Here is a 13,141-nt window from a genome sequence, read left to right on the forward strand (position 1 = left end):
CGCTTTCCTTTATAGCACTCTATAAGGTTAGTGCTATGCACATATGATCACATGATGGTGCTATGCACACATGATCACATGATGTTGAGCATGAACTCTCAACAAGGTTCTTGGTGTAGCTCTTTTTGTAACTCCTTTGCCCTTTGATCTTTCTTGCATCCTTCTTCTTCATACCTTCTCTCTTAATGAGGTATGCTACCAAATGAGTAGCTTCAATCAAGTTGACTTCAAGTACATGATCACATGCATCCCATATGCCTTCACATAAATCAAATATGAAGAGGGTCTTACCACTTGTTAGTAAAGCAAGGGTTTTGAGCCATTTTTCAGGTCATTTGGTTTAATAACGAGGGAGAAATCGTCAAAACTCAGTTTCAGCTTGTAGCAACTCTCTCGGGCAAAAGTGTGCACCATTTCGTCCAACCTCTGTGCTAGACCTTCTCTGGTATATGAGCTTTCTTTTGCTTCAGAAAGCCCTCTTTTCCTTGCTTTGAAGAGTGAGCTACAAGCCCTCCAAGTTCAGCTTTTCAGTTTTGACAGTTTTGGACAAGTTTTTGAAGATGATGCTACATAAAATGCTACTCTAGCATTTCTGGTTTTTTGAAACTTTCAATAACTTTAGTACAAATGTGGCTTCAGTTTTGTTTTGAATTGCTAGACCTGGTTTTGATTGGAAAGTATTCATTTTAGCCACTTCTATGAAGCATGTAAGAAGAAGCATCATTGATTGAAATTTGGTCACAAGACTTTGCTACATTAAATGCTTATATTTTGAAGCATTTCAGTTGTTATTCTAAGCCCTGTAAGAGAGAAGACACTGCCCAATACCTGGGTTATACCCTCTCATGGCTTGCTTATGCAAAATATGTGAAAAGCCAAAACATAAAGCAATGTCTTGTTATGCTACAAAGGATGAAAATGTCAACCTGACTTCCTTGTTGAAGATTGCCAAAACAATGGTTGCCAAAAAGGAAGCAACTACAAAGCCAGATCTCTACCCTCTCCTGGCACTTTTATTTGACTCCAAGTACAAGAAAAAGATGAAGGTCAGATACCTAAGATATGCTTCTCTACACAACTATGGAGATGACAAGATAATTGTTCTCTTGAAGGATATGATTTTCAGATCCACTTGTTCTATCATAGTACCATCTTATAAGGCACTAAACACTGCCTATGTGGTAAGACCTTGCCTTAACATGGATATTCTGCCTCTACAAGATGAGGCATCCCATGAAGATTATGCATTTTAAAACATCTCTATGTATGCTCCAGATCTCTCTTTTTATGTCAAGGTACTCAGCCTGGATAGTCCTCCAAAATGAATGAAAATAAACTATTGTGTTTTGTGTGTTTTGTAAACACCTCTGGTCACCTTATGATGTAGGCCATGTGTATGTTTTGTTCCATGGTACCTCCTGCAGACATTGTGTGCATGTACATGCAGGGGAGATAACCATTGGAAGGTCTTTTTGTATCCCTTTTGTTTACCTTACACCCAAGGGAACCCTTGCCTAGCATGAGAACCTAGCCATAGATTTATCCTTGACCACCATGAGATGGCATGAGAAACTATGAGACTAGATGTATCCTTGACATAGCCTGAGGCATTTCCTTGAGGGGGGGTTTGTTGGGATATCTCAAGGTGTACGCCTCAGGCACACCTTATGTTTCTATGTGTGAGTGCTAGAGGCACAGTTAGGTGCCCACAAGCACAGTTAGGTGGTGGAGAGCCACATAGGATGATTGAGCGAATCTAGGAGCAGATTGAGGAGATGATTGTGGAGCTCTGAGGTCATCAGTGATGTCAGTGAGCATGTATGAGGTGCCTACTTAAGGACCTCACTCTTCTTCATTCTACAACCAAGTAATGCAAGTATTCTGAGTTTGTGTCCACTCTTTCCTTTCCTTTCAGCCTTCCAACAATAACAGGGCTACACAAATTATTGAGCATTGTCTCTTTATTATGGTTTCTTAAATAATTATGGGTATAGAGATTAGGCATTGAATAACCCATCATGTTTTATTTGGTGAAAAGAAGGCTGGCAACAAGTATCTTCAACTAATGCTGGGTTATTTTATTTTTTTGACATTCTTGTAAAGGAAGAGAATAGTATTGTTGATGAAGTATGTTGTTGTGACCTCCCTATTTATTTATTTATTTGAAATATTTTAGGAACTTTGCAAATTCTAAAACATTCTATGAAGGTTCTTGAGATGCAAACTCCTTTCCTTTCAAACTTCTCCTCTTAGACTAGTTAAAGTGTTGGGATGGACGGGGATAACAATCGGGGTCAAGCATTAAAGCTTGCGGTTACAAGAATAAAACAATTGTGCTAACTATTGTTTTATCTTGATTGATACCGGTGAATTTGACCTCCTTTCCCAATGTTTTGATACATATGGATAGAGTGGGGACATGCCATCTATGACAAAGTAGCACTGCAAAATTGCCTCTCTCGAGGCTTAGCAGAAGCTTTTGTTTGTAGTTTTACCCTATGAGAACTTTATATAGAAGTACAAGTAGAATCGTTTTTCAAGAAGACTCATCTCTGAAACTTAGAGGTAGCATTGGATGCTATAAAACAATATTTTTTTTTGAAAAAACTAGATACATGAGCTCTCATGAATTTTTTTGAAGAGGAACCTTGGACAAATTTGACTTATGTTTGGAAAGTCTTGGTAAAAGGCTTGATATGGGGATGATAGCAGTCATATACATATAAAACTAAATTTCCATTTATTGTGGAAACCGAGTGTAGTCAGAGCCTTATTTGAAATTTTCTCCATGATCTGAAAAAAGAAGGGAAAGAAAAAGGAAGTAACCTCCCTGTTTTTTACCCTCCTATGATAATTACTGTCACACTCTAGAAATAGGTTGTATATACAAAAGAGGCTAACATGGATTATCAATTACATTTTTTTTGTGGGGATATTATATTCGGGACAAGGGATGCAAAAATGAAGGGAGCTAAATGCATTATATCATAAAGAAAAGAAGTGAAAATGAAATGGCGGCATAGATGAGTAGAAAAGAAAAGTTGAACCAGTAGGCAAGACACACAATTGCAAATTCAATGTGGATATCAAAGATCTTGACTTGCCAAATTGGCATGTTTATCCTCCATCAGACCACTTCTTGGTTTGAAGAGTTGACCAAACTTGGTTATGAGGACCTGTTACCAGCCCCTTCACCAGCTTGCCAGGCCATCCTGACCATGTTCAATCGAAAACTTCATGAGGTCATAATTGACTTGAACTGGAAGGAATTCCACAACTAGTCGGAGTCAGGTAGCCTTGCTCACTATGCATCTTTCATTTAATGATTGGTGCAGAGTGTTGGTCTTGGGAAAAGGAAAGTTTGAAGAGACAGTCACCTTGATCAATAAACTATAGCAGTAGAATTTGGACCAAATTATTGAGAAAGATAATAAAACCTTGCTTGACTTTGCAGAGAACTCCCCTAGTGTCATGAGAAATCTTTTTCTGAGTCACAAGCTTACACCACCTGTTAGTCTTGCATCGATAGAGAAAATGGTTCTAAAGTTCTTTAACCCACCACAGATGGAAAACTCGAGCGGGCAGGGGATGGATCATGGATCCAAAGGGCAAGGGATGGAGGTGACAGTTTTGGGCCGGGAATACCTACTATAGTAAGACATTGTAGGCTTCGTATGTGCACTCATATCTATTGTAGCCTTGATTTGTGTGCCTTGTGCCTTGCACGTGAGAGTTTAAGTGGTTAGGTGGCTACTACTTAGGGATTCTGGCCTAGACCTTCGTGCCATTGTAAATCGTGTGCCATCCAACCTAGCCCTCTCGCATCCTTTGCAAATCGTCTATAATCCTCGTGCCCCCTTTTGTGTGTAAATCCGCCATTCTATATGTGCCCCATTCTCGTTTGAAGCCTACCTTCACAAGTAAATCCTCAAATTCATCCTCCGCATGTTCTCTCCCCTAGAACGCACGTTCGAAAAAAATTCTAAGAAGCAAAGTAGGAGATGGAGAGCTCTGAGCAAGGTCTCTCTCTCTCTCTCTCTCTCTCTCTCTCTCATGCCTTCAACTCCCTTCTGGCTACCATTTACCTACCAAATATACTATTAAAGAAAATTCATCTATTCCCCACTAGCAACTATTGGCCACATCAAGTGATTGGTTTCTATAAACGCAGTGAATTATGTAAGATCAGAAGAGCTTTACTTTCTCACATGAAGTGTGACATCACAAACCCTGCAAGCACGAGGGTTGCATGATCTTGCATGCTAAACAAGTCCACTCAAGTTCTTATCAAAGAAATGGTGGACATTGTTTGTGTTGCAATTCGGACGATGGAGGTTCCTTGCGAATCCAATAGAATCAAATGCAATTAGCACGCGCAAAAAGTAGAGTACATAAGAGAGTTGTTTCTAATCTTGCATAGCTACATAATAATTCGTATATCAGAGAGTACTCTTACGAAACATTTGTTCAAGTTCAACCTGCATCTTTACATCGTCGTCGTTTACTGTTGGCTCGCTTTTTTCAGCAATTCTTTGTTATACATACCCAAGTATTTGATTAACGAAAATTACGGATATGTAAAGTACTGAAAATAGCAGGGCCTTGGTGGATTCTCCACTTTTTTTTTAAATAAATTGTGAAATAGCGACTTCAAAGCATAACTCGATCGCCAGATCACCCACATGCAAATTACGCTTCAACTTGAGCTCCAACTAAGATCGTGCTCAGATGGGACTTGGGCAATAGACATCCCAAACAAGCTCCTCAATGGCTTCAACGGCTATTCAAGCTTAAAAATGCGAAACCAAGTAGCAACAACAAACAATAGATAGCATTCGAAGTGCTTACTTGGTTACTACAAGTTATACATAATCTTCAAAAACACCTATTGCAGAACTAGAGTCACAAAACACAACTTCAAATTTACGACGCAACTCCAAAACGTACACAAAAGCGCCTACTATTGATGGCGCCAGAGCTAGTGCTGAAGATGCTAGGTGTCACAATTATGGAGAAGAAGCTTGGACTATGATTGATTCTGGTGGGGCTAATTAAAGCGATGGAAAAATAAAAAAGGTAGGAGAGGGCATGTGCTCACAGGAGCCAAGTTCAATAGAGAGGGTGAAAACAAAAGTTGCTAAAATGAGAGAGAAGGGCACAGTTAAGTAGGCAAAGGCAACTATCCAAATTGCCTACAAGAATCCCAAACAAGTGACCAATCCAAAAACCTCACATCCCAACGCACTGGACTCATTTCTTCTTTTTTTCACCAACATCTTCATGGCGGTGAGCTCTCCTCAGAGTCACTCATAGATACACCCATCACTCTTGATACCATTAGGGTTGGTATTCCCTTCACATAATTGCCAATTAGCCAAGCATTGTATCAGGATCGCCACCAAAGTACCTTGCTGATGTCAAAGTCCAATGTCCTTTGGGAGCTCTAAAGGCCGGAGCTTGGAAGTGATCAGGCGGTTGGTGGAAGTCAAGGTGGACAAGATGAAGCCATGTGCAATTGTTGACGAAGACCTATTGTATGGTTATGGCAGCCTACACATGTCCGATAACTTGCAACACACATTAGGCGTTTCTTGAGACTTGATCCCATGACCTCCCAAAGAGAGGCAAGGATTTTAGCAATTTGGTCTACAAGCTCAAAGACACGCATAGGAGTCCTTACGAGAAGCCTAAAATAAAATCATCTCCATTATCACGGCCTTAAGGGATGCTGATAAGACTCCTCCCATGGCAATGAGACAAGCTACAAGGTCATCAACAGAAACTGGACACATTCTCACGCTTCTCCAAAAGAATTCAGGTAAAGCAAGCCATAAAAGGGAAAAAGAGGAATGGGACTCCTGATAAAATTGCTGGTGATCATTTTTTCCAATGTGTATTGGACATATGTACAATGATTAAGACAATAATATTCCATCCACATGCAGCAGGGGTATCAACCAAAAACTGTTGACATAAACAAACTCCTTCGAATAAATAAAAGATAAGTTGCTTGCAATAAAAATTTCTGCAACAAAGAAGAAAACCATAGGACTCAATATATGACCATGAGAGTTTATTGGGGCGAAACATTCCATCCACACTGGAGCATCTGGCAGGACTAAACCTCTACTTTGAGGAAAAGTAAACGGCCTCTTGCATAAGAGGTCATCAGGAAAGTTGGGCAATTTCAATTTCAAAAATGGTTTAAGATTTCGGATTCCTACTGAAGCAGTCCAGAGCAGAGATTCATAAGATGCACTTTGCGTGAAAAGCATAAATCAATAATCAGAAGGGCAGCCACGTAAAACAATTCAAACTGTATCATATGCCAACATGCCCTTTAAAATAAAAAACATGAGAATGCGGCCATTGCTGGCAGTGATGAAGTCTATGCTGTCAGAGCCTTTCACCACGATTCTGTGACAAATTCCCAGACCTCATAGTCAGGCTGCATAACCAAGATGCCAACAGGTCTACGTAGCACAACTCAAGTTTTCCCATCCTGCACTTATGTCGGGGGTAAGAGAGCCCAAACCATACGAGGACTCGATCTATGACGAGTGACCACGAGATATGACACTTTTCATTAAGAGGTCACCAGGAAAGTTAGGCAATTTCAAATATAGACACAATTTCCAAGATATCGGATTCATACTGGAGCAGTCCAGAGCAGAGATTCATAAAATGCACTTTGGGCAAAAGGATGAAATTTATAATCAGAAGGGCAGCCAGGTAAAACAATCCAGTTGATGGAAACTGTATCATATGCCAACATGTTGGAGCTGCCCTTCAAAATCAAAAAGATGAGATCTGAGCCATTGCTGGCAGTGATAAAGTCTGTGCCGTCAGAGTCTTTCACCACTAGCTCAAGCAAATCAGGAGACAATTCTGTGACAAATTCCCAGGCATCAAAGTTAGGCTGCATGACCCAGATGCCAACAGAGCTATGTAGCACAACTGGAAGTTTTCCCACCCTGCACTTGGGTCTCCTTTCATCCAGACACCTGGCCACCAGAAACAATCTCCCATTGCAATTTGCTATCTGGGGCAAGCGAGCCCATGAGTTGGCATGCCAGTCACCATAATTGAAGTGAGATGCAAAGCTCTGAAACTCCTTCGTACAAGCCACATTGTTAGTCATATCATACGACAAAATTTTAAGAGCAGCTCTATCAATACTGAACAATGTGCCTTGGAGATTGACGGTAGAGCGAGAACTGTAGAACAAATGCCTAGCTGACACTGCTCTCCGGGCCTCCCAACTTCCAACAGTAGAATCATAGAGGAACGGCAAATATGCGTCGCTGGCATCGTCATCCCAAAGTCCAAAAAGAGCCATCACTTTGTAAGACCCTTTAACAGGGTCTGCCGTCATTGTAAGTATCTGTGGGCCGTGAGCACACACGGATAGAGGTATCTCAGGCAAACATCTCCAACGTTGTGTGAGAGGGTTACCGATCAGAAGGGAAGGTGGAAGTCCGTCCTTGGTAACAAAACAAAATAAACCACCAGAGGCAGCAGCAAGATGCTGGAATGGAGGAGTTGGTATGACAAACCAGCGTTTGAGGCAAGGATCGAATGCTGCAAGGCTGGAACCCTCCAAGGAGGAACGCTCTACCACAAGTCTAGGACGGTGGCAATCAGGATCTGTAGGCTTCGGGGAAGAGAAAATGGAGTCCCTCCATAGCTTGCAGACACAGCGTGCTCGAATGAGATCGAGAAGAGGCAATCGAGATGAGACAATATTGGAGATCGTCAGATCATGGGGGAGAACCGGATCATTTCCAGAAATGGGTAGAGAGCAAGGAGTGCAGATGCGGAGCACGATCCTCTTCTTTCTCTGAGACGCGATCGTGCTTTCCTTCTTCCTCTTCCTACTGATCGTCAGCTCCTCCGCCCCCTCCCCTAACAGTTGTTCCTGCTGTTTGCATGCTTTCTCCCGGTGTTGCTGCTGCTCCTTGTGACCTCCTACTCTGCTGCTGATGCGGTTGCCAATACTGCTTCTGAGAGTCCCCTCCCTCTTCTTCCTCGTCCTCCTCCTCTTCCCTGTTTTGAGATGGTCCGCTTCCTGGTCTTGTGAATGGTCCTGTGGATGCGAATCCTGCGCGAGGCCGTCCTGGGCATCCGATCGTCGATCGTGAGAGAGATTGGTAGATGCTGTGCAGGTTGGGCAGTGGGAGGAGTCAAAAGAAAACAAGGGGAGGAGAGGTTTATGGAGGTTATGCTGAACGAATCGAAAGAAGCTAAGGTCGCAACAAGGCTTTGCAAACCTGGAAGGGAACATGGCTGTGGGCAAATCTCCCCAAAAAATGGGCATCCTCGAAGATGTGATGATATTGATAATGGAGAAACATCACTTGTATTTCTATTTTATAACTAATTATCCGATTGTAACACAACAAGCGTTTGTAGTCCAACGGTTAGGATAATTGCCTTCCAAGCAATAGACCCGGGTTCGACTCCCGGCAGACGCAAGATCGATATACTTTTTCCTCTCCATCACCAACACTTAATTCAGATGTGTCCTCTGGTGGTGTCTGTTCACTCAAAGACTAAATTCAAATTTTTATTTTTTAAAAGTCCTAAATTTTGTGATTGGTCCAACTCCGTACTTTTGCTCGTCAAGGTCCAAGGTCAGCGAGAATTTAATCTTAGCCGTTAGATTAAATGCTCTTATTTTGCAGAAGAACCTACCGCACAATCTAATTGACAGCCCGCTGGAAATTAAGTTAACCACCAACAAACACATCAACATTCCGGCATACAGAACCTCCAGTTAACACGTACCCATTCCATTAAAAAATTAACCAATAGAAAACTGCCATGCAATAAATACAAATGAACAATAAAATTCCAAAGTATATTTAAATATGTTAACCTGCTACAGTAGGTAAAATTAAAACAACCACCAAAATGGCAGATCCCACTCAAACCATAGCTAATGAATGAACCAAAATTTCTGTCTAAACAGACGATGGATGTCCAAAATTTACTTCAGCAAATTCCTCCACTACAAGCGGACTTCCATAAAAGTTGAAAACACAGTTCTTGAATGATCCTACCACATTATAGCTCACAGACTAGAACGACCACACAACCTATCAAGAGACGAATCAAACCCATCCGGGCAACAGTGAACCATCTCACGAAGGAAGTTGTCATCTTCATGCAAAGCCTCCCCGAAATCATCAACATCCTTGAAACTCTCAACATCAACACCAATAGGAAGCGCTCGAACAGAAACACCAATGGAACCATAAGCTGAACCACCACCGAAAACATCCGACATACCACCACCTGAGCATAGACTTGATCCACCACCAGATCCAAAAGAACCGCCACCAGAAGAAAGACCAAAACCTCCAAAAGATGGAATTGTCGATAAACAAATGCAAAATCAATCATAAACAAAGACAAAACGTCAAAAAACAACACGAGTTCAAAACACACATACCACAGAACGTGAATTGTCGATAGGCTGGAGAAAAGCATACAACAAGTTATCATCACCGTCCACAACAGGTGGCATGTGCCGCATCAAATGATCAAAAGTGAGAACAAAATCACGCTCGTAGCTTTTCACAGGCTTGCGAAGATGTTCGACTTTGTAGCTCTTCACACTCATTACATGATTCTTCGTAAGCCTCTCATTGAACCTAATCAAATGAAACAAATGAATTAAATACTAAACACAAAATCACAAACCAAGAAAGACAAAATCAATATCACTTACTCTACAAACTCTCCAAAACCGTCACATCCTCGAACAAACTGCACCCAATGTATCCCATGCAACTCACTGCCACCTCTAATAGCGAACCAAAGCAACAAAAAGAAAGCGAACTGCTTCTAAAGCCCCCTCAGATGAAAAGTAAAAAAATCAAGATCACTAAGAACCAGCATCTCATCTTTCAAACCAACTATCTCACTCTTTTTACTTGCCTTCAACCCATATATCCTAACTGACCAATTCATAGCACTAGGCAAAGAACCCCTAGCCTTCGAAAATAGAGGATTCTTAAAAATGTCAAATGGAACTTCTACAATCCCGATGCTGGCCACACGACACTCCTGAGACCTACATAGAATCCTACTAAAGGACTTAAACAAAGCAAGCAAAGTTGTCGGCGGGTAAAAACCACCATTACCCCACTTCTTGCACACCTGCAGAATGAACTTGCTCAACATATCCAAAAATACCCTCAAATTTAACTCCTCAATAGGCAAAGAGACATCGAGATGCCACCAAGAATCAAACCTACCATGAGCCCAATTATCCTTGTCACTACTCCTATTCTCACTGCCCTCCTCAATCTCTCTCTCCAAATGAACCGGATCTTCATCCTCACCCAAACAAACTACCAAATCCCCAACAACATTGCCTCCAACAGCCGCAGAAGCAACAAGATCACCTTTGGTGGAATCGAAAACCACCAGCACCTCATCAACATCCTGACTAATACCCAATGAAAACAATGGAGCATCCATGACCGAATCCATTACAAGCACTAGAACCAAAAAAGTAAACAAATCAACCGCACTCAAAGGCAAACATAACAAAAACACAAAAACACACAGAACAGTACCAACCCGAGTTCTTTCGTATGTCGATCTTCCCTCCAGCAACCCGAGTTCTTTTGTATGTCGATATTCTCCTTCGTCATTGCCTCCGCACCTTCGAAACAGATCTGCCTCCGCGCTCTCCTCCCAAACACTTCTGCCTCTATGCTCCTCCTTTGAAACAGCTCCATTACTGCCTCCACACTAAACGAAATCAATCACCCCACTTCCCCTATACTCACTCACCTAGCAAAACACATGCACCACAACCCGAACGCCATGCGTAAAAAACATACAATCACACACACACTCAACCAATAATTAAGCACCACACACCAACGACAAAATACATGCACAGCATTCAAAAATGCCACGCATCACAGTATAACACACATAGCCAATCAACACGCGCCACACAAATAGCCCACTAAAACCAAAGTAGATACCAAACTAACCAAACGATGCACATAATGTTAGTCGCGCCGCCGACTACCAATTGCTAGTTCACGACCTATGCCGTCAGTCACACGCACTCCCTCGGAACCTCGATGCTCAAAAGGTGACGCGTGGTCGACATTTCCCGACAAAAAAACAACTCGTGGCCTCCTGACTGAGAAATGCCTCCCCCAGTCACTTCCCTCTAAGCTTGAAATCCTCCACCTTTTTCTCTAGGCTCTCTCTCCTCGCCCCCCCTTCTCTCTCCTCTTCCTTTTTAGCTTTTTTGGCCTACCCTCTAGGTAGCCTAGGCATTTTCAAAGCAGAAATTAGGACTTTGAATGGAGTGAATCATATCTTGGGCCGAATGATTGTAAACATGAATGAGCCGTCTATTCCTTTGTCTTTGCATGAGAAGGTGTCTTCGTTTATTAAGTGAAGACTTTAGAGGAATCGCCAACGGATTTGTTTTTAAAACTGTAGTTAAGGTTTATTGTAACTTTGCTGGATAGTTGCAGCAACACACAAATTTGGCAGATTTTTGGCTATTACTTTTTTTTTTGTGAGAACGATTTTTGGCTATTACACCCATTATTCATGTGTGTGGGAGTATAGCGAGCTTCTCATGTGAAATAATGTTTCTCGTATGTTCGTCTAGGCAATTGGCTGCCTATATAAACGTTGGTGCAGCATGAAGGTACCTATTAACACACTATTCAAAATTTTTGGACTTGTGTAAAGTCCAATTTGAGAAATGGACTAAAAAATAGTCCAAAATTATTTGAATATACTAGTAATATTGTTTTTTGAACTAGATTTGACAACTCAAAACAAAAGATTTGATGATTAAGTACTAAGAACATCAATGCATAACCAAATCTCTTACAAAGGTGGTCTACATAAACATCTTCATAACTTCACAAAAATCTCTTACAAAGGTGGTCTACATAAACATGTTCATAACTTCACAAAAATCTCTTACAAAGGTGGTCTACATAAACATCTTCATAACTTCTTGTGAATTGAGCTACTATCACCTAAGAACATCAATAGATGACCAATAATAGATGACCAATTCTCTTAGAAAGGTGGTGTAAATAAACTCCTTTATGTATAAGTGGTGTGCACACACCTTTATGACCATTTCTTTTAGAAAGGTGGTGTACATAAACCCCTTAGAAAGGTAGTGTAGATAAATCCTTTTATGTGTAAGTGTTGTACATATACACCTCACTTGGTATTAAAAAACACCCTTAACTATAAAAATACATTTGACTTAAAGTTTAAAATACACCATTAAGTATAAAATGGACCTCATAAACAATCTTTATACACAATAATGAGAGTAAAGAAATAAAAAAAGTAGTAAACTTTTTATTAGATATTCGCTTTACATAGAAGTTCAAAACTTGTGATTACAAAGCCGTCAGCCATCATGTTACTTAGTACCAATATCCTCAATGCCAGGCCCTTGACTACCAGGGTCCTGACTAATAGGCTGCTCTAAGACTGGAGTCTCAGTAGCAAGGTCCTCAGTAGTTTGCTCTTCAGTTCCAAGCACCTGACTAGTAGGCTGCTCTAGAGTCTCATGACCAAGTTCTTGGTGAGTAGGGACCTGGCTACTAGGTTCCTGACTAGTAGGCTGTGCTCTGGAGTCTGTAAGGTCATGGTTGAAGAACCATCTATGCCTCCTGGTAACTCCTCTTGGTCATGCTTTGCCTCGTCCATACCTTCTTTGAGTAAGGCTTCCTTGCTTGATCCACTTGCATGTCCTTCACCCAAGATCAAGGGTGCCTTCCTCACTTTTAATTTCAAGGGAAGTGCTTCCACCTCTTTAGCCTTACCTTTTCTTGTGACGTGCTGTACTACTACTTCTTGCTACCGCGAGCCTTCCTGTATGATGAGTGGAACCTCCTTGACTCTAGTTGACAATTGATCACCCTTATTCTCTGTGCGGATTTCTTCTTGGTGTAAGTCATCGGATGCAGAGCTTTCATCCTCATCATCACCTGAGCTAGAATCATCACCCTCAGACTCACTACCCTCGTCTTCAACATTTTTCACACTACCCTCTTCTTTGACATTTTCCTCTTCAAAGAAGGTAGTGCAACTGTAATATGTGTCAAAGAACTCAATTTGATGGGGG

General features: G+C 41.4%; 1 protein-coding gene and 1 non-coding gene across 2 annotated transcripts; one reads left to right on the forward strand and one right to left on the reverse strand.

The window, feature by feature from the left end:
• Window positions 1-6,324: 6,324 nt before the first annotated feature.
• On the reverse strand, window positions 6,325-8,289 carry LOC147881800 (protein UNUSUAL FLORAL ORGANS-like). The gene has a single exon (XM_087401974.1). The coding sequence runs from the start codon at window positions 8,282-8,284 to the stop codon at window positions 6,650-6,652; it is 1,635 nt and encodes a 544-aa protein (XP_087258100.1). The 5' UTR covers window positions 8,285-8,289; the 3' UTR covers window positions 6,325-6,649.
• Window positions 8,290-8,402: 113 nt separating this feature from the next.
• On the forward strand, window positions 8,403-8,474 carry TRNAG-UCC (transfer RNA glycine (anticodon UCC)). Its single transcript has one exon. It is a non-coding gene; the product is annotated as a tRNA-Gly (tRNA).
• The last annotated feature ends 4,667 nt before the right edge of the window (window positions 8,475-13,141 follow it).

Source organism: Dipteris shenzhenensis, chromosome 30 (genome assembly GCF_047967505.1).
Source record: "Dipteris shenzhenensis isolate YYH24624 ecotype China chromosome 30, Dip_SZ_1.0, whole genome shotgun sequence".
NCBI lineage: Eukaryota > Viridiplantae > Streptophyta > Polypodiopsida > Gleicheniales > Dipteridaceae > Dipteris > Dipteris shenzhenensis.

Excerpts from the sequence above, each read along its gene's own strand:
- LOC147881800 (XM_087401974.1), bottom strand. The coding sequence starts at position 8,284 with ATGTTCCCTTCCAGGTTTGCAAAGCCTTGTTGCGACCTTAGCTTCTTT.